The 26,896-nt window shown below is 37.8% G+C and overlaps 7 protein-coding genes across 14 annotated transcripts; 5 read left to right on the plus strand and 2 right to left on the minus strand.

The window, feature by feature from the left end:
* The first annotated feature begins 261 nt into the window (after window positions 1-261).
* Window positions 262-2,702, plus strand: LOC111805139 (purine permease 3-like). The gene is made up of 2 exons (XM_023690048.2): window positions 262-1,069; window positions 2,200-2,702. Exons 1-2 carry the CDS (start codon window positions 302-304, stop codon window positions 2,545-2,547), a joined length of 1,116 nt encoding a protein of 371 aa, XP_023545816.2. The 5' UTR covers window positions 262-301; the 3' UTR covers window positions 2,548-2,702.
* Window positions 2,623-11,431, minus strand: ATJ1 (DNAJ heat shock family protein). Of its 5 annotated transcripts, none has more exons than XR_015422876.1 (21): window positions 11,290-11,431; window positions 10,869-10,972; window positions 10,684-10,786; window positions 10,453-10,539; window positions 10,239-10,330; window positions 9,590-9,673; window positions 9,368-9,406; window positions 9,085-9,195; window positions 8,970-9,011; window positions 8,797-8,884; window positions 8,466-8,530; window positions 8,305-8,367; window positions 8,129-8,201; window positions 7,483-7,574; window positions 6,801-6,872; window positions 6,209-6,265; window positions 5,060-5,108; window positions 4,900-4,969; window positions 4,654-4,743; window positions 3,177-3,375; window positions 2,623-2,941 (listed from the first exon to the last, which is right to left on the minus strand). XR_015422876.1 is itself a non-coding variant. In XM_023690043.2 (19 exons), exons 1-19 carry the CDS (start codon window positions 10,893-10,895, stop codon window positions 3,384-3,386), a joined length of 1,332 nt encoding a protein of 443 aa, XP_023545811.2. In that variant the 5' UTR covers window positions 10,896-11,253; the 3' UTR covers window positions 3,180-3,383. The 5 variants fall into 5 exon arrangements, 2 of the variants coding, with proteins under 2 accessions (XP_023545811.2, XP_023545812.2); XR_015422875.1 differs by having other exon boundaries at window positions 11,247-11,384; XR_015422874.1 differs by lacking the exon at window positions 11,290-11,431 and having other exon boundaries at window positions 10,869-11,253.
* LOC111805137 (Tetratricopeptide repeat (TPR)-like superfamily protein) lies at window positions 11,271-13,035 on the plus strand. Of its 2 annotated transcripts, XM_087128205.1 has the most exons (4): window positions 11,271-11,402; window positions 11,522-11,798; window positions 11,949-12,223; window positions 12,335-13,035. In XM_087128205.1, exons 1-4 carry the CDS (start codon window positions 11,320-11,322, stop codon window positions 12,933-12,935), a joined length of 1,236 nt encoding a protein of 411 aa, XP_086984331.1. In that variant the 5' UTR covers window positions 11,271-11,319; the 3' UTR covers window positions 12,936-13,035. The 2 variants fall into 2 exon arrangements, with proteins under 2 accessions (XP_086984331.1, XP_023545813.2); XM_023690045.2 differs by having other exon boundaries at window positions 11,949-13,035.
* On the minus strand, window positions 12,993-16,703 carry PUR7 (purin 7). The gene is made up of 12 exons (XM_023690046.2): window positions 16,340-16,703; window positions 16,062-16,163; window positions 15,774-15,903; window positions 15,309-15,401; window positions 15,139-15,227; window positions 14,948-15,028; window positions 14,439-14,528; window positions 14,243-14,332; window positions 14,124-14,174; window positions 13,961-14,007; window positions 13,307-13,364; window positions 12,993-13,216 (listed from the first exon to the last, which is right to left on the minus strand). The coding sequence occupies exons 1-12, from the start codon at window positions 16,661-16,663 to the stop codon at window positions 13,157-13,159; spliced, it is 1,215 nt and encodes a 404-aa protein (XP_023545814.2). The 5' UTR covers window positions 16,664-16,703; the 3' UTR covers window positions 12,993-13,156.
* Window positions 16,704-17,595: 892 nt separating this feature from the next.
* LOC111805891 (dihydrofolate reductase-like) lies at window positions 17,596-18,842 on the plus strand. 2 transcript variants are annotated; one of them, XM_087128569.1, is made up of 6 exons: window positions 17,600-17,858; window positions 17,929-18,027; window positions 18,102-18,143; window positions 18,228-18,360; window positions 18,446-18,547; window positions 18,633-18,840. In XM_087128569.1, the coding sequence occupies exons 1-6, from the start codon at window positions 17,637-17,639 to the stop codon at window positions 18,686-18,688; spliced, it is 654 nt and encodes a 217-aa protein (XP_086984695.1). In that variant the 5' UTR covers window positions 17,600-17,636; the 3' UTR covers window positions 18,689-18,840. The 2 variants fall into 2 exon arrangements, with proteins under 2 accessions (XP_086984694.1, XP_086984695.1); XM_087128568.1 differs by having other exon boundaries at window positions 17,596-17,858; window positions 18,102-18,360; window positions 18,633-18,842.
* A 1,268-nt stretch (window positions 18,843-20,110) lies between these two features.
* LOC111804882 (dihydrofolate reductase) lies at window positions 20,111-22,101 on the plus strand. Its single transcript, XM_023689691.2, has 6 exons — window positions 20,111-20,476; window positions 20,561-20,659; window positions 20,772-20,813; window positions 20,926-21,055; window positions 21,633-21,734; window positions 21,836-22,101. Exons 1-6 carry the CDS (start codon window positions 20,174-20,176, stop codon window positions 21,907-21,909), a joined length of 750 nt encoding a protein of 249 aa, XP_023545459.2. The 5' UTR covers window positions 20,111-20,173; the 3' UTR covers window positions 21,910-22,101.
* Window positions 22,102-22,871: 770 nt separating this feature from the next.
* Window positions 22,872-26,483, plus strand: FIP1 (FH interacting protein 1). 2 transcript variants are annotated; one of them, XM_023690477.2, is made up of 4 exons: window positions 22,874-23,390; window positions 23,488-23,589; window positions 24,843-25,114; window positions 26,023-26,483. In XM_023690477.2, the coding sequence occupies exons 1-4, from the start codon at window positions 23,045-23,047 to the stop codon at window positions 26,209-26,211; spliced, it is 909 nt and encodes a 302-aa protein (XP_023546245.1). In that variant the 5' UTR covers window positions 22,874-23,044; the 3' UTR covers window positions 26,212-26,483. The 2 variants fall into 2 exon arrangements, with proteins under 2 accessions (XP_086984157.1, XP_023546245.1); XM_087128031.1 differs by lacking the exon at window positions 23,488-23,589 and having other exon boundaries at window positions 22,872-23,390.
* The last annotated feature ends 413 nt before the right edge of the window (window positions 26,484-26,896 follow it).

The raw sequence follows: 26,896 nt of genomic DNA on the forward strand, positions 1-26,896 counted from the left end.
GACGGCGACACTCGTCATTCTCGAAAATCCAATTAGAGATATTCAAATAACTCGAGAATTCATCCAATCCAAATCATAGTAGATTGTGAGCTTTATTCGAGTTGCTCGATGAACCCAATTCGTCAAAAATTTTAAATTGATCTAAAAGATTTTTCCAATACGACAACAACAAGCACAAGTGCGGGAATTGTAATGATTTGTCCCCACCGATTTGGTGTCCACATTGCTCTGCCATCGTCCATAAATGTCAGCTCCTCTTCCCAATTTCGTCCATTCACAATTCCTCGATCACAACTCTAAAATGCATTCCCAACCCTCAGAATCTTTCGTACACAATCAAACAAAACATGAACAACCAAACCAATCGCCGGACGCCGCCGTCAAAAAGTTCCTCCTCGCCTTCAATTGTGTCTTGATGTCCATCGGCAATTGCGGCGGCCCTCTGATTCTACGCCTCTACTTCATTCACGGCGGCAACCGCGTCTGGCTCTCCAGTTGGCTGTTAACCGGCGGTTGGCCGATTATTTTACTCCCTTTGGTCATTAGTTACTTCCAACGCCGTCGCACTTCCGCTGCCGGAACGACGACGGAGTTCATCTTCATAAAGCCGCGTTTGTTCTTCGCCTCTGCTGTAATTGGCCTTCTCACCGGACTCGATAATTACCTTTACGCTTACGGCGTGGCGCGGCTGCCGGTTTCGACTTCTTCGCTGATTATTGCGTCACAGTTGGCGTTCACGGCTGGGTTTGCGTTTTTGCTGGTGAAACAGAGGTTCACGAGCTACTCTGTAAACGCCGTCGTTTTATTGACGCTTGGTGGGGCGATTTTGGCGTTGCACTCTAGTGGAGACCGGCCGGCCGGAGAGTCGAATAGAGAGTACATCGCCGGATTCTTGATGACGGTGGGAGCGTCGGTGTTGTACGGATTTGTGTTGCCGTTGATTGAATTGACGTACAAGAAAGCGAAACAGAATCTTACATACACCTTGGTGTTGGAAACTCAGTTCGTGATATCTTTATTTGCTACGATTCTATGTACCATTGGAATGCTCATCAACAATGATTTTCAGGTCAGATTTCTATCCAATTTCGAGTATTGTTCGAGTCCCACGATTGATAATTAAGAAGAGATTATAGGTATATAGGAACGCCAGCTCCATTAATACGAGTTTTTTTGAAAAACCAAAAGCAAAATCACGAGAGCTTATACCTAGGTAGACAGTTGGGTTTCCCCTTTTGGGCTTGGGCTTCACCGGAAGGTTTTTAAAACGCGTCTGTCAAGGAAGGTTTCCACACTCTAGAAATGTTCCATTCCCCTCTCTAACCTACGTGGGATCTCACAATCCACCTTCCTTCGGAGCCCAACGTCCTTGTTAGCGCACCACCTCGTGTTCATCTTCCTTCGGGACTCAGACTTCTCACTGACACATCAATCGGTATTTGGCTCTAATACCATTTATAACAGCCCAAGCCATTATAACAGCCCAAGCCATTATAACAGTTTAAGTCCATTGTTAGTTAGTAGATATTGTTCTCTTTGGGTTTCGCATCTGCTAAGACCGGTAGCAAACATATATTGTTCTCTTTAGATTTCGTATATGCTAAAACCGCTAACAAATATTGTTCTCTTTGGGTTTCGCATATGTTAAAGAGAAGTTTCCACACCCTTGTAAAATGTTTCGTTCTCCTCCACAGACATGAGATGTCACAGTGTTTCTATGACAATAAGTTGATAATCAATCTTGAAAGATACGAAAGTTAGACAATTGTCAAAGAATATAATAAAAACAATATTTAAATCTAGAATTAAATTGACCATAATCTTATAAAGTTTTAACTTGATTCGTGATTCAACATTGTATGAATGGGGATAGATATCCTTATTCATTATTTACTTATTTTGAATAAAAAGGAGAGGTGTTAATCAAAAGGGTATATTTTATTGAATTTTTTAAATTAATTTAGAAAGTTCAATTATTTTAGTTGAACGCGTAGTGATATCTTATCATCTTAGAAGTTGGAGATCTCATCTAAAATGGAATGATTACGTGGGGTCAAACACGTGGTCCAATCCTTGATATTTAAATTACAACTTACCCAATATTACCATACAAGTGTCAACTTTCTATTGGCCAACATCTTTTTTTTTTTTTTTTTTTTTTTTTTTGTGTGAAATCTAAAATGATGAACATTGTTACAGGCAATTCCAAGGGAAGGGACAGAATTTGGGCTTGGAAAGACGAAATACTACGTGATATTAGCGTTGAGCACCATAATCTGGCAGTGTTTCTTCTTGGGTGCCGTCGGAGTTATCTTCTACTCTTCCTCCCTGTTTTCAGGTGTAGTAATTGCTCTGTTATTGCCGGCGACGGAGATTCTCGCCGTCATCTTTTTCCGGGAGAAATTTCAGGCGGAAAAGGGCGTCTCTCTGGCTCTCAACCTCTGGGGCTTTGTGTCTTATTTTTATGGCGAGTTTAAGCAAAGCAGCAAGAAGAAGCTGCAGCTACCAAGAGCTCAAGGAAGTGCTATTCAAATTCCCAATGTTTGAAGATTCTGTGTGTAGGGAAGCTACTAGTTTTAGTGATGAACCACTGTCCAAAAATAGCAATAATAAAGAAGAGAATTGAAAATGTATTAATCTCGTACTAATATTTGAGATCAACTCTCCCAAAATCAATCTTTAGTTTGTGGGTCGTTGTGTAATTATTCATAGCAAAAGGCTCAGCCGTGAGAATCTCAAAATGGCTACAGTGCTCAAGTGTTGTGAGTAGTTGCAGAGAATGATGGATCAAACCTACAGAAAGCTTGTGGAGGAAAGAAAAGAAAGACCTTCATTCCACAAGAGATTCAAAGATCGTCCATCACATTGTAATATCTATATAAATTTTCCAAACAAGTGCAACTTGGATAATCTTCGCGAATTTGAAACGGCAACTCGGGTACTGAAAAATTGACCAGCAAACATTAGCAATGGTAAATCAAGTTCACAAGACACAAAAATGAATGAATGAAGGTTGTAACTGTTTGAGCTAGTTCATATTGGCTAATTGATAGGTTATCATCGATAGGACGTCTTTTTTTAAGTAAGCTTATTGCCCGATGACATTCAATTAATGTATTTAAGACTGGTTTCCCCAAATAAACTGGAAAGAAGAAATACCAGAGAAAATAGAATACCTTGTATCTATCTACATTACTTTATTGAATGAATAGGTGGACTTCCCACTTCAACGGTGACCTGCCAAAATATCTCCCACTGCCACTTCTGGAGCTTGCTCAGCCCATTGTTTTACTCAGGAACACAGCGAGCAAGATAAGTAGGGACAATTCAATAACAAACTTAGGTTCCCCAACATGGTTAAGAATTTGTTGCCACCTGAAAGTTCAACCAGTAGAGAGCTGCTGATAAAGCCTGTTTTCATTTTAGGATCTTCATTACAATCAGCACAGAAGAGAAGGTAAAGAAGCCATTGAGTAAGAAATGAAATGCTTCTGATTGAAAAAATGTATTAAAATAAAACTTACGAAGTAAAGTGTGGGTTGGGGTGGGGGAAGGGACCTCCGGAAGTTTCTTAATAACAAATTATGGAGATTGAGAATTTGTCTGAAACCATTTCCATATTTTGGGGTTTATTCGTCTCTGCAGAGACGAATTACCTCTCCCTCCTATTACAGTTTGTATACTGGGAGCGAATAAGCTCCATTCCACTCCTTGACCCATGTCCTGAGTCTGCCTATCCCTTGGTGAAGAGCCAACACCCTCCCCTCCCCCTCCCCCCATAGTACATTTTAAAGTATAGTTAATCTAGTTCTCATGCACATAAAAATGGTGAAAAGCATACAATAACGTGGAGCATCAGTCTAATATTCGATTGACACTAAATTTGATGAACTTATATCTTTCACTTAAAAAGACTTAAAGGTCATGTCCCAAGGCCTACCTTGCCCCCATTAAGCTTGTTTTTTACACTCTTGGCAACAATGTTGCTTCCGTTCTTGCTTACATCTTAGCTTACATCTTAGCTTGACAATTTTGCCTGTGTTGGATGATGCACTGTCCTCCTCCTTCCCTCTTGGCTCTTGACATAGCCTAACAGGTGACACTCACATGTCAATACTACTCTTGACTACAACATGGAAATTACAACCTACTCTCTTCTATTACGGTTGTGACACGAAGCATCTTAACAAATGCCAAGTGTTTCAGTAGGTGTGTGTTATGAATGGAGGATTCTATAGATGATGTTGTTAAAAGGAGAGAACCAAAGACCATTCTCACTCCTAATTTCTATTGTTTTGTGCAACCAAAATGAAGAATTTACTATCCATAATTTTTGTAATGGTCTCATCACTCTTGAATAGCAAGATAAAATGTCTCGATTACTCAATTACAGCTTTTTCTCCCTCGCCATGTTAGAGCTATCTTTAATGTGCTTCAAGGTAGTTGCCGCGTCAAGACATAAACTAAGATCCTATGTTAGAATGTCATTAGTTATTTGTTTTAGAAGATTTCTCGCAAGGTTCTAGGAGGACTTAGAAAAGGTGATCGATCTACATATCCTTCGTCAAATGATTAATAAATTAGCATAACAGCAAGAAGGGAGATACAGAATGAAAACATTAGGCATGCAGGGTACATAAGGAGTCAACTGACCAACTTGCTTCATTTGAGTTGTCAATCCCATTCTTTATTTCTTCTTCAGCAAACTCTTCCAAAATGGCACGTTGTCGTTCATTTATTTCACTAAAAAACCATGAAAGAAAACGTGAATCAGTTCATACAGAACCGGCAGCATACTGTTTCAAACCTTCTAGTAAAAATTGTGGACATAACCAAACGGAGATTATCATAATGCCAGAGAAAATATGACGGAGTAGAAAATAAAAAACCAAAACCTACGTGGGAAATTTAATACGGAAGCGCACATATTGATCTCCACGATCAACAAAAAGTCCATGTTTTGGCAATCCTGGACCAGTTCCACGGTTAGGTATTCTGGCTTTTCCCTTTTCTTTTCTTAAATCAAAGTTCTACGAAAAGATGGGGTGAAAAGGCATACCTTTCCCTCTCAGTATTAAGAGCTGTCCCGGCTGAACGCCTTTTGGTATCTGATTCAAGAATAAAAGCAACGTCAAGTGAGTTTAAAACTTTAAATTGCATTTATCGTGCTCACTATTTATTTTCGTGAAAATTAAATGTATAAGTAATAACTTCGAAATTGATTGGTCTTCTAATTAGTGCATCTACAATTTAAGGTACATTTTAATAACACAATTTATCCTACACAAGTAAACTGATACTAAAATAGCAAAAAAAAAAAAAAAAAAGAGAGACCTAAGAGTATTACCCGCTCTCTTGGTAACTTAAGAACCCTAGCTAATTGATCTAAGAACTCTCATGAACCTCTCATAGATGTGCAAACTCCTATATCACAAATGCTAAAACCCCTCAATCAAAATGACTTCATCCCGAATGATTGTAAATCTTGGGATTTTTATCTAACAATCTTAGCCAAAAAAGATTCGCAAGAAATGGAGATGCACAAGTCAGCACACCACAATCTCTTATCCATGGCATTAGACAAAGTAAATCTCTCCAATTTAGCCATTAAACTTTAAACAAAGCCATCCTTCAACCTCCAGATCATAGCAATCCTGTTGGAAGTCAAATCCCACGACTCTGAGAAATAAACTTAATATTACCGAAGCGAAAAGTTTATGGAGTCCAAAAGGGCAAGTTGAACTATAAGAAATATTTTCATAAATTATCCACAGATCCAACCAAAAGACTTCGGCTGTGGAGAAGCGGGGCTGCAACTAGAGGCTTTAGATCATCTTATTGTACTCGAAGTCCGTCTAACCCAAACTTACTCACAACAACTGGCTGGAAGCAAGGATCCAATGCGATACGGGACTCCAATAGTTTTGATTTTCCTTTCATTTTGGAGTTGTGTTTCTAACAGAATTTTGCAATTTCTCTCCTTACTCGATACCGTCCAATTGGATTGTCATTGTGAAATACTGTTCTTGAAAATTTGGTCCTCTTTGGCGCAACAATAGCATTTTTTTTAAAAGGAAAAGTCCTAAATATACCATGTTTTCCTTTACTCTCTGAGTTCAGATTTCTTGTAGTTGCAAGCTATTTTGAAATAAAGGAAAACAACTATGTAAGAAAAAGAATTGATAAGAACAATGATTTTAAGCATTACATTTATTTCTATCTTGCCTGACAACGTTGGAACCTCAACCTTGCCACCAAGAATAGCCTGAAAGAGTAATTTGAAGCCAAATTTGATGAATATAGAATTTATTGACAAAGGTAAGAGCAATTAATGAATAACACAATAAAAATAATAAGTAATTAACTATTGTACAAAAAATAAAAACAAGATAAAAAAAATGAGAAGGAACTCAAAAGAAGAAACAATTCCCGCAGAGAGACAAAAACCCCGACAATCCCACGAAATAACTCTCATTTCTTTTAATAATTTGAAAATGGGCACGATGGATAGCAAGTATGGCGTACTGCCATAAGACAATATGAGAAAAAGATGTTTACTTAGAGACAATTAGTAAGGAGCAATAACTTATAAGCCAGTGGAGGGAGGTGATTCCAAATTTCTAACCAGCATAAAGGTCAAATCTATAAAGATTGAATAGAGAGAAAAAAGTAATCAGAAAAATGCATGACAAGTGAGCAGATTCGGTTGACCGGAGAAAAACTACCACAACTAATGAAAAGCATATCCACTCGAGAAGAAATATAGACATTCAAACTCCAGTAAGGATTTGATTTCTCACTTGAGTAAAGCTGACATTAGAATCCACATAAATGTCCACACCATCCCTCTTAAAGACACGATCTTCAGCAACCTAAAACATTGAAAAAATAATATTAGAATATTAGGGAAAATGGCTATCCCTTTATTAATCTAGCGATTTGACATTCATGACTAAAAACACCAAAGAAACCAATTCCATTAAAAGTAAAAAGGAAATCATGCGAAGAGCACATAATAACACATTGCCCTTATTTAAATTGAACTCAGTACTAAATAGAGATCGTTTGTACATGGCATGAGAAGAAAATTGATCGTGGAAATAATGAAAACAGTTCAAAAGTACTTTTCTTTAAAAAATAAGAAATCTATTATTAAGAAATATAGCCACAAGGTATTTAATAAAGAACAAGTGAACAATCAAAGATCAAACACAAGTTATTTATTTTCATATGAAACAAAGTTTTAGTTTAGATGATGAAGTTCCAAAAGGTAGCTATCAGTGTGTTTACAGAAAACAACTCCAATATGAGATTCAAATATAAGTTAGTGGATCGCAACATTCTTGAAGGGCTTAGTTCTCTTGAAACAGGGAGAAGGAACAGGTGGTCACATTGAGCATAGTTAGTAAGTCATGTGCAAGTGCATTTACAAGGACAGACATTGCTAAAGTAAGCTGAAGGAAAATATAAGTGAGTTTTTGCCTTCAATTTAATAATCAAGTTGCCAGATTGACTTTCTCGTCCACCGCTACTACCAGCTTCTGGCACACGAATGGTATCTCCAGAATCAACCCCTAATGCATTACAATAATTATAAATATTAAAAAAAAATATTCTACATGAGAATAAAACATTACGAAGTTTCATGTACTCTGTGAGTTAAAAGTTGTTCATGTAAGAATACAATTGAAGAACACTAAAGAGTAAAATTCTTGTGAACAATTCCAATATAACCTAACAACTTAAGTTTATGGACATCACATTCAAGTTTAAGTCATTGCAGTATCTCATTCTCTCCTTGATTCAAATATAATACCAACACAAGCGTGTTTCAAGTAACAAAAAAGAAACAAATTTTACAGAATTAAAAAAAAAAAAATTCTAATAAGTAAATTAAATCTAATCTAACAACTTAACCTTTTGAAAAAAAAAAAAACGTTTACGAAATTAAAGCATTTTAAATTGATAGCTGACAAGTAAAATAAATTATAGCCGAATCAAATTAATTGAATTCAAGTAGGCTTATCTAAAGTGTTGCAGTTGCCCAACAAATTCTACATAATATATCGATCATGTTCTATTTCATTCAATATGCAACATGATAAACAATCAAGTGGTTAGGACCAACCAGCAGGTATGGTAACTGTGACCTCCTTGACACCCGCCACAACCCCCATTCCCCTGCATTCCACACATAATTCCTGAAGTATACCAAAAAAGAAAAACAAAGAAATAAATCATTGAAACAAGATTGGAAAGGGAAAAGATCTAAAAGAACTAAAATCTTTGAAGTATACATCAAACCTTAATGATTTGACCCGATCCTTTGCAAGTGGTGCATGTTGATGTAAATGGAGGAATAGTAACCTGATGATTAAACTACTCAAATCTGAAAGAAAATAGCATGAAAATTGACAAAGCATTGTTCCCGATTTGCACGTAATTTATGATTTGAAGGCACTTACTCTACCTAAACCTCTGCAAGTAGGGCAACTTCTTTTCGTTGCATTTACTGGAAAGCCACGCCCATCTAAAACAAAGACCAAAGGCCACAAACTTAAAAGAGGAAACAAAATTGCTAAAACTCTTCTATTGCTTGAGAAATTAACTGGGGGTAAACGCAAGGCAAATAGATAAAAACTACAATTCAAGCAATCATCAATTAGCAATCAGCAACCATAACATTTTGTGTGTGTGTGCATGTGTGTCTATGTAATCCACACTTTTTCATTAATTGGTATGACGTATTTAGATCTCAACATGACTTGAGTTTTGCAGACAACCAGGCTTACTTACAGCAAGAATCACAGGGAACCATAGCATCAAAGGACAAATACTTTGTGCATCCTTTAGCAGCTTCTGTAAAAGATAATGACAGGGCAACCTACAAAAAATCAAGCATATTACATGGTTTGTATTAGAAATTTAGGAGAACTGAGTAAAATAAAAATTGGGCACAAACTAAAAACCTGAATATCTGAGGCAAAACGGCTGGTCTCATGTTCAAAGATCTGTGAAGCATCAAAATACTTTAAAACTTCCAATTCAATTGATGAGTAGGAATAAGAGGTTAAAAGCAAGTACCTCAGAGAAAATCTTTTGAAATGAGTCAGAAAAATGGGTTCGATAAGTATAGCTAAACCCATCTGCGTCACCAGTACCAAAACCTGCATTTTCAAATTCTCCACCGCGCCTCTTCAGCCACATAGATATACACAGTACAAACAAGTCAGCAAAAAGCAAACAGCTATCTTCACTTATCCATAAAAGTTATCGTTAACAATAAAACAAATAAACAAATAAGAAGAAAAGTGGGACAGGATGCAGAAGCTATAGAATATTTCTCTAGTAATTTAGGAGTTGCCACCTGGTCATATTGGGATCTCTTCTCAGAATCCTGTAGAGTCTGAAATTTCCAAAAAAAGAAAAAATGAATCTGCCGTAGGTATTGAACGTAAGGGGCTAAAGGAAAAGCAATTTTGTTAGTTAATAGTACAAAACTATAGAATAAAAATATTTGGCTAGTGAAAAAAACAAACATCCACAGGAAGGAGATATGGAAGACTTAAAACCAATGACACCAACAAACCTCATAGGCTTCTCTTATCTCCTGAAATTTCCTCTTGGCAGAAGGATTGTTCTTGTTTGCATCCGGATGGTACTTTTTGGCCAACTGCACAATATAAGCAATAATTAAAATTTTAGCAGGTGAATGCGAGCCAAGAGGTATCTGTTGAAAAGAAAAGGCATATAATAGGTGACAAGAAATGTGGCCACTGCATTGGTTAACAACACAGAATTTTCATCAATCTTATTAGGCCATGGATATGTGTAGTGCAACAAAAGGTACAGATAACGAAGAATAAATAATAAGTGACCCGTTTTGGTTCGTAACAGTTCCATAAAAGTAGTTTAGTCTTTGTCACTAAAATTATTCAAAGAATTCAGTAGATATTTTGAATAAAGATTTAAGACTAAGACAAAACAAGCATAAAAGTTTAAAAACCCATAGAAATCAGCTATTGATGAATAGAATGCATAAAACACACAAATATATTAGAGATTTGCTTCGCACACTGAAGGCAATGGCATAGTTGAGAGGGAAGCTTAAAATTATAGAGAACATAGGCGAGTAAGGTAGCAACTTTGAAAAAAATATATATATGAAAGGGGAAACTTAAAATTACAAGAAGTTACAATCACATTCCCTTCATATTCGATTTCATTGATCCACTCACCGCATGGTATGCCTTCTTAATCTCTTCTCGACTGGCATTGTGTTGAACCCCGAGAATTTCATAGTAATCTCGTTCAATAGAATGACATGAACCTAGAGACATGCACAATGATAAAGTCCGGATGAGCAAGATTTCAATACTACCTTAAATATTAGGTACATTTACTGAATTAAACAGTCATTAGGGCTGCAGGTAATGGAAGAGAAGGAAACACCTGTGGCATGTATGAAACATCTACTCGCCGGAAATCCTGTGGCGAAGTCAGGAGCTTTACCGACGGCAGAAGAACATGATTGCAACGCTGATTCACATTTAGAGCCCGAAAAGCAAATCAACAAAACAGAAAATAAAGCTCAGATGGTCAGGACAAAAAAGAATGGAAGAGAGAAAGAAGAAAGAAATGGTGAACTCGTCAATCCTTCAGCTGAAGGTGGCAAGGAATTACCTCGAGCACAAGAAAAAAATTGGCGTAACGATGAAACTTTTCCGAGCGGGAGCCGGGGATCAATGGACGACCCTCCTACAGATGAGAGTAATTGCCGCCGGCACTATATTTAATAGTATTAGCAACGTCGATAAAGAGCAGCGATGAAGACAATTGATCACAAATACTGATACGTGTAAACTCACCAGCCCTAGCCAGCCGAGGCGTTTCATAACGAAGCAAAATCGCAGTAAACGCGCAGAAATGCAACTATTGATCACGAGAACTTATATGTAATAAGAAATCAGAACTGCATCAACCGGTTAAACAATTAGATGCTAATGTGAGAGAAGACAAATCGAATGAACTCGAACGACAGAAACGAAAGAAATTCGCCGGTCGCCGGCAAAGTACGGTGTTCCGTGCTCCCACAGACCGGGCCTCTGGAGGTTTATTGGGTTATTTTATGTTATGATCGCTCGGTAATGGTATGGGGATCGCTTTGTTGGGGTTCAAGTCTAACAAATATCGAACGGCGCTGATGAATAAGGCGTGGTGTCGCCGGTTTAGGGCAATATTTATACCTTCGGTTTTTTTGGACCCACAAAAGGGCAGACCATTGTATACCTTTGTGCCAATGCGCACACAAAGCAATCGATGACTCGGTGGCTCGGCGCTTCAGAGGTCGCCGCTCGAACGAACTCGGTGATGAAGACGACTCTCCGCTCCGGCACCGGACGGTAAGCCCTGTACTTTTACCTCTCTGTTTTCCTAGCTACCATTACAACAGCTCCGAGTTTCATCGTTTTATTATCCACTTCTGATCTGAACCAAAAAGCTGTTGATTCCATAATTACAGAATTCATTTTCTTCTCCGAGCATGGAGGCCTATATCGTCACATACTTCGCCAGTCGACTCTTCGGACATCATTTCTGCCGTATCTCCCAAAACCCTACAAAAAGGTGGCGACAATGGCAACTTCAAGCAGGACTTTATGAAGCTCAAGTCACCTCGGAGTAGCGTGACCACCGTACTTCAGAGTGGTAACTGTGAAGCTCAAAGAACCTCAATCACTAAGCTCCGGCGTGTTGTCAAGAAGCTCTGCAAATCGAAGCGCTTTGAGCGTGCGCTAGAGGTTGGCAATTAACAGTTTGGAAATTGAAATTGAAATTGAAATTTCTTCATTTTATCCCAATGGAAGAACAGAATCATGATCACAAAGTAATGCATCTCACTGTATAATTCATAGGTTTCTTATAAAATTGCTATACATTCTTACATTCAGGTACTAATGTTGATGGAAACTCAAAATAAGATCCGTATGTCCCCGGCTGATCATGCTCTCCGATTGGAATTGACCATCAAACTGCACGGTTTGCTGAAAGCTGAAGAACTCTTCAATCAATTGCCCAACATAGCCTCTCAGAAAGCTTCATCTCTCCTTCTTCTTCATGGTTATGTCAAAGAGAAGAACACAGAGAAAGCTGAGGCTTTCATGGCGAAGCTAAAGGGCTTGGGACTGGTTGTGGATCCGCATCTTTACAATGAGATGATGAAACTGTATGTCGCCACATCTCAAAATGAGAAAGTTCCTCTTGTCATAAAGGACATGAAGCAAAATCACATACTGAGAAATGTTCTCTCCTACAATCTTTGGATGAATGCTTGCAGTGAGCTATATGGGGTTAGGTCAGTGGAATTGGTGTATGAAGAAATGCTGAGTGATAAGAATGTTCAAGTGGGATGGAGCACTCTGTCTACCCTGGCTAAAGTGTATACACAGGCAGGCCTTGTTCACAAAGCGTTTGCAGCCTTGAAAGCTGCAGAGAAGAAGCTATCCTCAGGTAACAGGCTTGGATATTTCTTCTTAATTACATTATATGCCACTTTGAACGATAAGGAGGGAGTTCTTCGAGTTTGGACAGCTAGTAAAGCTGTAAGTTACAGACCCACTTGTGCCAACTACATGTGTATATTGCTATGTTTGGTGAAGCTAGGAGATATCCATGAGGCAGAGAAAATATTTCAGGAATGGGAGCTCGATTGTCGTAATTATGACATTAGAGTCTCCAACGTTCTTCTGGGCGCATATGTGAGGAATGGATTGTTAGAGAAGGCCGAGTCGTTACATATGCACACATTAGAGAGAGGTGGTACTCCAAATTATAAGACATGGGAGATTCTCATGGAGGGATGTGTGAGAAGCCAAAACTTGGACAGAGGTATTAATTTTCTCAAGAACGATTTTGCTGGGTTGAAATGTCATGATTAAAGTCTTCTCATTTTTCTTTTTTGGTCGATTCAAGTATAGTTAGGTAGATAAAGTACGAACTAAAAGAACATCATATATTTCACGAGTTTTCATTATTCAATCTCTGCAAGTTGCATCCATGCTACATGGAACACAGCAGGCACCACACAGGGTAACCAAAGTTTGTCGAGTTTATTAATGTTGACAACTTAGCTTTAGCTACCAAGTACCAATCTCTATGATCATTTTAATGCTGCCAGTGCCGATTTCACGTTTCGTGATATACGATCATGTAATGGTTCCTGCATAAACCCAAAAATAGTCAATACCATCAACCATATGGTTTAAGACATAACTAATACACAGACCAGTTTATAATGAAATATATCTACCTCTAACGATGGCACCTCAAATTTTGATTTGGTTATTGTCTCGTACAAGAAGATATATCTGCCATCATGAACAAGAATACGGAGTCAATAGTTAGGAATGGATCTGTAACAGTCCAAACCTACCGCTAGTAAATATTGTCCTCTTTGGGCTTTCCCTAGTGCGCTTTCCCTCAAGGTTTTAAAACATGTATGCTAGGAAGAGGTTTTCACACCCTCATAAGGAATGCTTTATTTTCCTCTCTAATTGATGCGGGATCTCACAATTCACCCCCCTTGGGGACCAACGTTCTTGTTGGCACACCGTCCAATGTCTAGCTCTGATACCATTGGTAACAGCCCAAGCCCACCACTAGCCGATATTGTCCTCTTTGGGCTTCCTCTCAAGATTTTAAAACGTGTTTGCTAGGGAGAGGTTTCCACACCTTTATAATGAATGTTTCGTTCTCCTCTCCAACAGACGTGGGATCTCCCAAGATCACAAAGAGGTTTGTGAGGTATAAGAGTTGAGAAGTCATAAAAGCTCAAGAAATACAGAGAAGCCTTTTGCAACTTAGTCCCCAAGGTCTGAATATGTAGAACGTAGCTTGTTTTCCTAGCCATTCTATTTGTATAAATGAAAGGATCGAATATCGTCGAGGAAAATAAAATACATACCTCCATGACAGTTCACGTACAAGCTCTTCAGGAGCATCAGGGAGAACCTGAACATATTTCACGAAACTATGAATGATATTTCAACATCCAAAGGCAGTACAAATGGCATAAGTAATAATTAATAACTTCATCAAATAGTTGAGAGAAAATATCAAGACCATACCTCATCTTCATATGGATTGCAATTATCTTTGAACCACAGCCTCAAGAATTCCTATACGAATAATGTAAGGTTCATAAACTAATGCAGATGGTACTAAAATATGCAAACAGAAAACGCACCTTATCAACATTTTCAGGCTCGAGGCCGTTTTGAAAGCGTTCCTCATAGGACTGTGCAATCCAGTATCTGCTTGAATCAGGTGTATGCACCTTGAATTGCAAGTAGGGAAAGAATCATCCCTTGTAATAATGACTCAAATATTTACATAAATTAGCAATAGATGTGAAGTCTAGAAAAAGTTAAAGAGTATTGAACCTCGTCAATTAAAAGAATAGATCCATCCTCTCCCTTTCCAAATTCATACTTTGTGTCGACCAGTATCATACCATGCTCCAAAGCCACTTTCTGAAATATCAAGATTGGAGAGTGTTAAAACTACTTCATTGGCCACAATGAAAGACATTGTGTAACATTTCAAACCCACCGCTAGCAGATATTGTCCTCTTTAGGTTTTTCCTTACAGGCTTCCCCTCAAGGTTTTAAAACGCGTCCAATAGGGGGAAAGGTCTCCACACCCTTATAAGGAATGCTTTGTTCCCCTCTCCAACCGATGTGGGATCTTACGCATTGTGTATTGGGAAATGACTTCAAGGGCCAATTAGATTGCTTATTCAAACTTTCAACATAATGTCAGCACCAAATCCACTTTAAAAGGTAACATGAGGGCACATTGTAAACAGGTATAGTCAGGATTCTTGCGAAAACATCACTCCAATTAATTTGTCTCAGGACGAAAGATGGAAACTGTAACATAACGAACTTACCTGCCCGTACTCGAACAAGCTTAAAGCCTTTCTACTTGCTTCTTCATAATCAGCTCGACTCATCAGGCCCCTTTCAATGATCTGCAAAGCTAGCATGTATGTAAACAACACAAGTAATTTGACTGGAACATAAATAATAAGCTAATTAAGAAAATGCCTAAAGCCTACAAGCTCATAGCAGAAGGGTATACCTCATCTGGTGTCACAGGAACGTCATGTGTATCAGCCTTGGTTGTTGGAGTAAGTATATGGGAAGACAGCTTTTGGTTCTTAACCAAGCCTATTATAGTTGAGAGGCGATTACGTGGATCAGTCAGAGAAATTTCGAATGGGAAGAGACAAAAAGATAAAGAAAACATACCATCTGGAAGAACATTTCCACAGTAGTTTCGCACCCCGTTCTTGTACACCGTCCATAATGATGTATCGGTGCTTCCAGTGACAAATCCTCTAACTACAATCCAGAAGGTGATGACCATATTACACCATGGAATCATGGGGACACATCCATTTACAAAGACATAAAATGAAGATGAAGAACACTAAATATATCAACAACTATACACCCCAAAAAAAGGAAAATTCAACAACTTCAACACAGTATCTTTTCCTTCCAATAACTGTGAGAGTTGCAACATTGTCAGTTGACTCCCTGTGTTATTCCATAGTCAGCAAACTGATGAACTAACAAAACATCCTACCCTTTAGTTTTTCTGTCCTATATTCCTTCAGCTGTTTTGTTTTTTCACATTGCGGAGGTTCTATAACTATTAATGCTCAATTCAGTCCAAATGGAAAGGATGCTGAGAATTCCATAATGACTCACCAACAAACTCAACGGGAAAAACTGAACACTTTTTTGCAATCGTGACGTTCTTATCCGGCACTGACACAACCGCATTTGAAGTGATGTGCTGTGTTCTGTCAAACCACCATAAGCTGGTCTCATTAAGAACCTGAACGATGTAGAACAAGAGAAATTGGGAGCCAAGAATTAAAAAACTAAGAACAAGTCGATACCCATCCTAACTATATACAACCAATTCCCAATCCCAACAGTGATTTGCCTCATAATCAGTAAGGAATTCTCAGTATCAGTAAAGAACCTCCCTACCTGACCCTTAAAGGGTATGGAAGCAAGAACTCTATCGAACGCACTCTGTCGATCAGTTGTAACCAAAATAAGATAATCTCCATAGTCATATATATCTCTCACCTGCACAGTGGAAAACACTGGTAAAATCACTAAGTTTCGGTCACTATAAAGCAAAAGAGCTCTACAATCTCGCACTCTTAGTTAATCAGTTCTTCTCCAGCAACCAAATAAGAAACAGACATCACCCATTCAAAAAATGTAAAAAGGAACCTTATTCCGATTCAGCTAAAGATCACCTTGCCCCTGGTTTTGGACTTAATCCCCGGAACCGTCAAGTGGAGATTCGTCTCAGATAGACAGTTGAACAAAGACTTGTCTATGGCGCCGACGATCTCCTCTCTACGATCCCCTTTAATCAAAGCATCCAAGGATATATTACGCGGCGAATCTTGACGGTGGCTCAGGCTCGCCTTCACCGGAGACGGAGAAGAGGCGGCGGAGAGCATCCTCAGCCTCGTTTTGCCTCTGCCGAGGGAGACTGAAGTGAAAGACGAAATGGAGAATGGGAGCTTGACAGCAGGGGTTCTAGGAGTGTGGATACCAGTCATAGGGCGAGCCATTCTTCCCTTGAGGTGATCGGATTCCGCTTTGGTTCGAAAAGCGGCGACTTTATATGGTTGCGGAGAGCTCGAGAGCTTAGCTCGTCTTCCGTTACGAACCGACCCTTTGGGCTTTCAGATGGGCTGAAAGATGGCCCAATGGGTCGAATGAAATCGTTGTGGGCCCTTGCCCATTTCCGGTAAACTTCTTGTTTATAAATTTAAAACCTAATTTAAACCACACAAAATTATGATGATTAATCATAATTTATTTAAATCATAATTAAAGTATTTAATTATTTAAATAATTTTCATCGATGGCCATAATTTTTTTAAAAAAAAATTGTATATTTCAACATTTTAATATAATTATTATAATATTTAGATGTGATGATTAAAAAGAGTTGATTATAATGTAATTAAGCTAATTAACGTTTCATTAATTACTCAAATTAATTATAATGTATTTAGATGCGTATATTTTTTAATGTGAGGATTAAAAATTAAATAATTATACGTGGAGTAATTAAACAGAAATTGATACGAACTTCTTATAATTTGGCCGGCACAACAACGACATACAGGTTGAAAAAAGTCTAAATCAAAATTGTATATGGCAATGGTTCTTCAGATCGATCATAGATTCTTGATCTCGTCGTTTGGCTTCTCGAAGATTGCTATCCTACCGATAGGCTGGATGTGACTTCCCTCAGTTTAGTTTAGATGACATAGCCTATCACGGAAGTCCCGATGAGGACAATAGTTCGAGAGTTCACTCGAAAGGCACTCGAAATGAGACGGTACCGTCTTGTGCAACACAACGAGATTTGACTGTCTATCATCAGATGATTTCTTGTTGAGCAGACTCAATGTTATTTTGAAGAGTCAATAGAGCTATGACCGAACCCATTACTCTAATGAGTATAGTTATTTAATGAAGGTCGGTAGAAATGGCTTTAAAAGAGCAGCTTGCGATTCAAAGAGAATTTCAAGCATGGGCAGCGAGAGTAGAATTCAAAGAAAACCTAGAATTTTGTGCCTTCATGGCTTCCGAACCAGTGGAGCAATCTTGAAGAAGCATGTCGAGAAATGGCCGACTTCCGTCCTCAATCGATTCGATTTCCATTTTATGGACGCTCCATTCCTTTCCAGAGGAAAATCCGAAGTCGAAGGACTTCACGATCCTCCCTATTTCGAGTGGTTTCAATTCCACGAGGTTCACAAATCGCTCTTCCTTTTCAATTCTCTGCAATTTCACAACTCGATATCGATCGATTCTATTTCAGGACACGGCCGATTTTGCAAATGTCGTGGAATGCCTTCAATTCATCGAGAATCACATGCTCGAGCACGGACCATTCGACGGACTACTCGGCTTCTCACAGGTAACAATTGATCGAATCAATTTCTGAGTTGAATGATTTCACATTTGAAACTCTTCGATCGCGAACATTTTCAGGGAGCGGCGTTGGCGGCTCTACTACCGGGATTTCAAGCGAAGGTAAACACTCCGGCCGCTTGGCCTGGCTATTGTTGTAAATCTCTGTTTCAATTTTCCAGAATGAAATTGAATCGGTTGCGGCAGGGTGTGGCGCTGACGAGAGTCCCTAAGATTAAATTCGTAATCATCATCAACGGTGTGAAACTGGAATCGCCATCTCTGGACGCTCAAGAAGCCTATGCCTCATCCATCGCATGCCCCTCCCTTCATTTTCTAAGTAACTTCCACGCATTGTTTTTGCCTTATTCCATTTCTGTTCATTTTGTTCGCTGAAAGGATCTGTTGTTATTGTGGTTGGCAAGGTGAGGAAGACTTCTTCATGCCTAGTGGATTGCAGCTGCTGGAATCATTTGTTGAACCATTTGTAATCAATCATCTCAAAGGCCACGCAGTACCTAAGCTTGGTAATCTTCAATTCATTCCTCAAATATATACATCCTTATGCCTCTTCTTATGGTAATTTTGATATTGTATAATTTCCTTTTTCAGATCAAAAAAGTTTGAAGATTATGGAGAATTTCATCGACAGGATTTCAAAGTTATGATCAGCTCAAAACTAAAATAACAGTGAGATGATAGAATATGAACCTCTAATAACTTGATCAAAAGAATACATCTTAATTAGATGTGTTATACTCTCCTGATAATAATAATAAAAATAAAATGAAGCTATATATTTAATAACCGTCTATATTTTTCTAAACTGTTGATTAATCACTACAAGAGAAGTAAGATTCAGATTATCTACTTGTCAAATATCTCAAGACAAAAACACTCAAAATTTGAATCACTTCACGGAGCAACATCAAATAATTCTAAACATACAATTTAAACTACATCAAAATGAAAAGAACTTAGTCACTGGCAAGAAAACACAAATGTTCTTTTTAATGCAATTTTAATGTCTATTTTCAAAGATAACATACGCTCGAGATTTTATGTAGTCTCAAAATTAAAACCATTTACACGGGAGCATTCCAAGAATTAACTTTTAAATTTTGTGGAGATAATTAGCCACTTTGTAAATAAACTTTAAAATATAATATAAAAAATATCATAACTCTAAATTATCATACACCAAAAATTTGTAATATTTAAAATTTGTAACCATCCGAGAATAAATGATTTTTTTTACGTGACATGAATTATATTAAATAACAAATCTATGTATTGATGTAAAATTGAATATTACTTAATACCTAAAATAAATAATTACTTAATCCACTTAATATAGTAAATTTAAGTATTAGCTGTCAAGGTACTCATTAACTGGCTGGATGCTTGAAAAATAATAGTAACTAATAAATGTTACTTTTAAATACCTTCAAATCCACTTAATCCTTTGCATTCAAGTAACTTAAAACAACCTTTATTACAATTTTTTAAATATGAGAATATTCTTGTAATAAATTTATTGCTATAAATGATGCATTGTATTATGAACCTTAAATCAATGACATTATTATAAAATATTTTCACCGTACATATTAGGCTGTCATACACGCAATAATATCCTTACTTTTTAAAATAAAATAAAATTTTAAATGAAAATCTTAAATTAATCATTTTATTAATCAACCTCTTAATCTTTCCATTAAACTTCAGCAATTCATAATTATTTTCCCTTAATTCAACTTAAAATAAAATCAATCCATTAAAAAATATATTTTCCACTATTCATTTATTTGTTATTTTACGAATAAAAAAAAAAATCTCACAAGGGATAAAACGCGGCGTTTATTTATTTATTATTTTAAAAGTATTCATTTTTTAGAGGAAAAAAGCCCAAGCCCAGGCCCAAGACCAAGCCCAAGACCAAGCCCAAGACCAAGCCCAAACCCAAGCCAAAATTGAAATATAGTGCATTTTATACCGAAAATACCCCTATCAAGTGCGCGTCTCTTCCCCAAAAAAAATTGAATACTCGCGCGTCAGCACATTCGTCCTCGGCGTTTCCCATGTTTACAACGAGTCTCTATTATGAAGCTACCCAGCGAGGAGGGAGGAAGGGCCTAGAAAATGGGGTTTAAATGAGTTCGCTCTCCCCTCTCCTCTGCTCACCAATTTCGAAATCCAGATCTCCGGAGTTTCATTTACAGAGAATTCCAATCATGGGAACCGACGGTGAAATCCGAAGAAAACCTAGATTTCTTTGCCTCCATGGCTTCCGAACCAGTGGAGCAATCCTCAAGAAGCAGGTCGGAAAATGGCCGGATTCTGTCCTTGAACAACTCGATCTCGATTTTCTCGATGCTCCATTTCCTGCCGAAGGCAAATCTGACATCGAAGGAATTTTTGATCCTCCCTATTTTGAGTGGTTTCAATTCAGTCCAGTACGACTGCTTAACCCTAATTTCTTCCGAAAATCTCAAACTCTCGTTTATTTTGTTTGTTTATTCTCTCTTCTTCCATTGTAGGAATTTACAGAGTATAGGAATTTCGATGAGTGTCTCTCGTTCATTGAGGATTACATGCTTAAGCACGGACCATTCGATGGATTCCTCGGTTTCTCACAGGTAATTTTCTTTTTATTTTTCCTAATTAGCCAAACGGAGCTTAATCGAGTATCAATTTGTTGATGAACTTCGTTGAATTTCACAATTTCAATCTCTTCGCAAACAATTTCAGGGGGCGATACTATCGGCCGCTCTGCCGGGACTTCAAGCGAAGGTAACCTAACAGCAGCCTGCTGCTATTACATTACAAATCCATCTGAATTCTCCAAAATAAACGTTAAAAGTGAAATCGAGGTTTTGACGCAGAGGTGCATTAATTGTTGCAGGGTATTGCACTGACGAAAGTCCCCAAGATCAAATTCGTGATCATCGTCAGCGGTGCGAAATTCAGATCGCAATCTGTGGCTGAGAAAGCTTACTCGTCAGCCATTGGATGCCCATCCCTCCATTTTCTAGGTACCTCCTCCACATGGCGTTTGTCCTTTTTTGAAAGTAGTTTCGAATATAATGATTCTTTACATCGTTACTTTGAAAACAAACAAGCCACCGAGCGCATAATTTTAGGCATTTAGTTTTGGAATTAAATAAGAGCTCGTCTTAATTCCTTGAATTACGTCCTAGGAGTCGAACAATCCATCATATTTTATGTATCAAAATAATTATAGACAGTTGACAATTCAAATTAAGGAGGTTGTTATGAATGTATTATTAAAAAATGTGAATGGACATTGGACAATACTTCGATTGGTCTTTTTTTCAGAAATAAGAGAATCAAATCCCTAAATTCTTAGGTGGGTATCACTTTAAAACTCCAAATAGCTCAAAACTTTACTAATTGAATCAATTTAGACATCCAATCCATTAGAGACTTTCATTTTAAAGCCATTGATGCAAGAGTTCTTAAGATGCCATGATTTGATATTGTCCTTTGATTATATGAAATGTTTAGATTCTTGCATTTAAAATTTGAAATAAATTAATCAACTTCTAGAACCTGTGTGTGAAATGCTGAAAAGGGTTATCATGGTGGCAGGTAAGGAAGATTTCTTGATGCCCCACGGACAGAAGCTGCTGGAATCATATATAGAGCCAGTAGTAATTAATCATCCTAAAGGCCACACAATACCAAGACTAGGTAATAATATACAATTTCAACTCATTTCACTTTTCCATGCTTAAATACATATTTTCTTAATTTCTGATGCTGATTTAATTATCTCAACTTTATATTTTCAGATGATAAAGGTTTGGAGGTTATGGAGAGTTTCATTGAGAAGATTTCAAAGATGTTGGATGAGGCAGAAGAATAATAGTGTCTTAAAAGTCGCATTGGACTATCAATTATGCAGCCTTAGCCTTAAACAATGATGGAGCTAATTGTATAGTTCATTCGGTGTATTTTATTTTAAATATTTCAAAACTATTCTCTCCTTATATTCCATCAAGTGTCACACATCATTAATCTTACACACAATTAAGTAATCTTTCATAATTTCTGGATCTGTCTTGTGTATAATTAGTAATCTTTTATGGTTCGAGGGTTTATGGTAAATTCGACCCAAATTAGATACGAATTAGTTTAGAATTTTCTTACTGGTAGACTTATATAACATTTCAAGCCTACATTGTCTACTTTTGATCATTATGTATCGTTGCTAGTAGATATTGTTTGCTTTGGCCCGATATGTATTGTCCATTCTCCAACTGATGTAGGATATCACAATCCACTCCCTTGGAGGCATAGCATCCACTAATAGATATTGTTCGCTTTGGTCTGTTACGTATTACCATCAGCCTCACGGGTTTAAAACGTGTTTGCTATGGGGAGATTCTCTCACGCTAAGGAATGTTTCCTTCGCCTCTTCAATCGATATGGGGTCTCACAATCCACCCCCTCAGGGGTCTAGTATTCTCGATGGCAACCGCCTGGTGTTTGGCTCTGATACCATTGGTAACAGTCAAAGTTTGCCGATAGTAGGTATTGTCCACTTTGACCCGTTATGTATTGTCATGAAAAGGTTTTCACACCCTTATAAATAATGTTTCGTTTTCCTCTCTAACCGATGTATCTCTCCAAACCATAAAATATGCACACAAAAAATTCATAAGAAAAAAAAAAAAAAAACAAAAGAATTGGAAATTCAAAGCAAGACCCTTTGACGATTTGACCCCTCCATTTCCAACCGTTCAAAACATTACACGTATTTTGCGTGAGTAATTTGTCTGTAGTTTTTAGTTATTATTTCATTTAGAAAAAAGAAACATTATCTTTAATTCTCCGTTGAAAGAAGAGAGAAAAAAACAAGCAAAATATCAGATGCGAAGAAACGAATAAAAACACCGTCGATTTGATACTCCGCCGTTTCCCTTCCAAACTGATTCAGTTCTTCTCGTTCAATTCACCGTCGTCGGAGATCGATTTGAACTATCCTCATCCACTCTCAAATGAGTCAATCTCAGCCACAGCCTCAGCCTCAGCCCGATCCATCCAATCCACTCCCTCCTAAACCGTCGCACTCCGATCACCCGGATCCGATTACCGATCATCGCGCCGGCGACTATTCTCCCTACCCCAAGCTTGACCCTAGCGATGTTGCTCCGCTGCCGATGCCGGAGAACTGGACCACTGTCCCCATGAGCTCCCAACCCCAACATCCTCCTCCACCTCAAACTCAGCCGAACAGTGAGCCTCGTGCTCCGATCTCTGAGGGAAATGCTACCACTCTGCCGACTGAAGCTAATCCCTATGTTTCTGCGGCTCCAGCCTCTGGAAATCCATCTTCCGCCAAGAGTATGTGGTTGATTTCCCTAGATGTTAATATTTATTGAGCGTTTAGAATTAAATGAAACTCGAATTCGATAGATGTGCATGCTTGATGTATGATCAGATACGGTGGATTCCATGAAGGAGATGCTTGGAAGATGGGGAAAGAAGGCTGCTGAGGCAACCAAGAAGGCCGAGGATCTTGCTGGAAATATGTGGCAGCACTGTAAACCCTTCAATTCTTTTAAATAATCAACGCGTTCTTTACCTTCTCATCACTATTGATAAATTTGAATTCAAGTTTAAAACAAATGATGAACTTGTAGGTGGTTAAGATGAGAAATTACAAAACTCTGATAGCACACGCATCTGTATGCTGACTTTGATTGGAATATAGTTTACGTCCATTTAAACACAGATCTTAGAAAAACCTACAATTGTTCTACTAAGGATACTGGCATTAAGCGTTTTCCTGGAACTATTTCTCATTTGTTTTACTTTCATTATGTGCTCTGCTGTTTTATGTGTTGTGACTTTCATTCAATGAGTTGTGTTCTTTATTATTGCCTGAGCTTGAATTTTGGATTACCTTTTACCTGGTACTATAAGCTTTTTCTGTTGAGGATTGTTGGGCGAGGAAGTCCCATGTTGGCTAATTAAATGGACGATCATGAGTTTATAAGTAAGGAATTGTGATGTCTCACATTGGTTGGGGAGGAGAACAAACCACCATTTATAAGGGTGTGGAAACCTTCCCCTAGCAGACGCGTTTTAAAGCCTTGAGGGGAAGCCCGAAAGGGAAATCCCAAAGAGGACAATATCGGCTAGCGGTGGATCTAGGTCGTTACAAATGGTATCAGAGCCAGACACTGGACGATGTGCCAGCCTTCTCGCTGTTCTCCGAAGGGGGTAAGACACGAGGCGGTGTGCCAGTAAGGACGCTGGGCCCCAAAGGGGGGTGGATTTGCGGGTTGTCCCACATCGATTGGAGGAAGGAAAGAGTGCCAGCGAGGACGCTGGGCCCCGAAGGGGGGTGGATTGTTATGTCCCACATTGGTTGGGGAGGAGAACAAACCACCATTTATAAGGGTGTGGAAACCTTCCCCTAGTAGACGCGTTTTAAAGCCTTGAGGGGAAGCCCGAAAGGTAAAGCCCAAAGAGGATAATATCTGCTAGCGGTGGATCTGGGTCGTTACAGGAATACATCTCCATTGGTATGAAGACTTTTGGGGAAACCAAAAGTAAAGCCACGAGGGAAACCAAAAGTAAAGCCACGAGAGTTTATGCTCAAAGTGCACAATATCATACCATTGTGGAGGTCCGTGGTTTTTAACATTTTCTGCACCTACTCATTTGGAACAAGCGGTTTTGACTTTAAATACGATGATTTTAAAACACTCTTTATCATTGTTTTTGGAACTTTTTACTTGCTTCTGTTAAGCAATAATGATAAGTTGAAACAATCTTGTTTCAAACCAGTGAAAACAGGGCCTAGCATTACTGATGCTGCAGTGGCAAGAATTGCTCAAGGGACGAAAGTTCTTGCAGAAGGTGGTTATGAGAAGATCTTCCGACAGACTTTTGAGAGTATACCGGAAGAGAAACTTCAGAAGGCGTTTGCATGCTACTTATCCACATCAGCTGGTCCAGTGATGGGAACTTTGTACGTATCAACGGCTAAACTTGCCTTTTGCAGTGACGATCCTCTTTCGTACAAAGTCGGTGAGGAGACTCAATGGAGCCTTTACAAGGTAAAACTGAATTGTTGAATCTTACTGTTCGTTAAGCAGTCTATAATTAGATGAATCTAAAAGTTTTGGTTGAATTGATGCCAATTCAAGTGAAGAAGATGTGAAGAATGGGCCATCAATATTTTTGAAAGTGAGGAAGTTAGAACTTGGGAACTCTTGCTGAGTATGGGTAATGCACCATTAATGGTCTATATTGTGAGATCCCACGTCGGTTGGAGAGGGGAACAAAGCATTCCTTATAAGGGTGTGGAAATCTCTCCCTAATAGACAAGTTTTAAAACAGTGAGGCTAACGGTGATACATAACAGGCCAAAGTGGACAATATATATGGAGCACTTTCTTAGAGTAAACTCAAGTCAGATTCCAACTTCTCTATCCTGACCTCCCAGTTTCCTCTTGAATCAGTCTGATTGCTTCAAATCCAAATCCAGTATCATGAAACCCTTAAATCCATTTTTTAATGTTTGAGAACATTATTTCAATCACATGGTCAATAAAATTTCATTGGAACTCTGTTCTGAAAGATTATGCATTTAGATTTAAGAATTTTTGCAACATCTTACAAGTTTCAGAGGGTCATCTTCTTCTAATAATTTAAACGCATACATACTTATCCTTTTGTTCATTACTGCAAAATTTTATTCGATTCTAATAATCTCGAGTGTTGATCAAGCGATTGCTCAGTTGATCTGTGGTTTCTTCTTTATTATCATTTTGTATTGATGATGCATGATTTTCCCCTATGTTGTGTTCATGATGAATGTATACTTCAATTCGATTATGACGTTTGGAGTTGCATCCATGACCATGGCCAGCTCTTGTATTGCCCATCTTTACTTCATATAGGTTGCTGAGATTCTATAACAAAAATTGATTAGAAATCACCTGTATCTTCTCTTATATGATAGGTGGTGATCCCGCTGCATCACCTGAAGGCAGTCAACCCATCAACAAGCAAAGCAAAACCGGCTGAAAAGTTCATACAAGTTATCTCCATTGACAACCATGAATTCTGGTTCATGGGCTTCGTATATTATGATAGTGCAGTCAAAATTCTTCGAGAAGCCCTGCAGCCCAACAATCCATTGTCTGTGTGAAAATCTAGTGAGAAGGGCTGACACTTCTGGATCATGAACTTTTTTACCTGCTCACCCACAGTAAGAATTGAAGTAAGTCAAGATTTTGATGTTATATACAACAAATTACTGTAGAAATACCGTACCTCTGTAGTTTTACTAGCAATGTTGTCTTTATGGACTTCATCATCATTCATATTTGTTTTCTCTACTGTGTATGGAGTGAAAAATTTGAAGTTGTTTGAACTTTTGTTGATTGAAAGGTAAATAGTATTGATGATTGAATGTTTGAATATATGTTTTTAAATATGGATTAAAATGAATTTCAAAATAGAGAATAATAATAATAATAATAATAATAATAATAATAATAATAATAATAATAATGGTATTTGGACTCTTCCCATGTGACAGTTCATCATTCCATAATGGGCTTTTAATTCTCATCTAGGGCTCATCTTTAGTTCATCTACTTTTGCCCTTATGATATTTTATTTATGTAACCTTTTTTTTTCCAATTATTTTCTCCAATGTACAAGATATTAATGGATTTAAGTCTAACATTAAAAGGTGAATAATAATCTAATAATACATTATGTAAAAATACTTCCAAAAAAATGGCAGCATTATTCTATCTGCATTATTTTAATAGGTTAGGTTTCGAAATGACTCGAACTTTTGAGTTATAAACTTAGATTATGTTTGG

This window comes from Cucurbita pepo, chromosome 11, assembly GCF_057944985.1.
Source record: "Cucurbita pepo subsp. pepo isolate OVF chromosome 11, ASM5794498v1, whole genome shotgun sequence".
Lineage (NCBI taxonomy): Eukaryota > Viridiplantae > Streptophyta > Magnoliopsida > Cucurbitales > Cucurbitaceae > Cucurbita > Cucurbita pepo.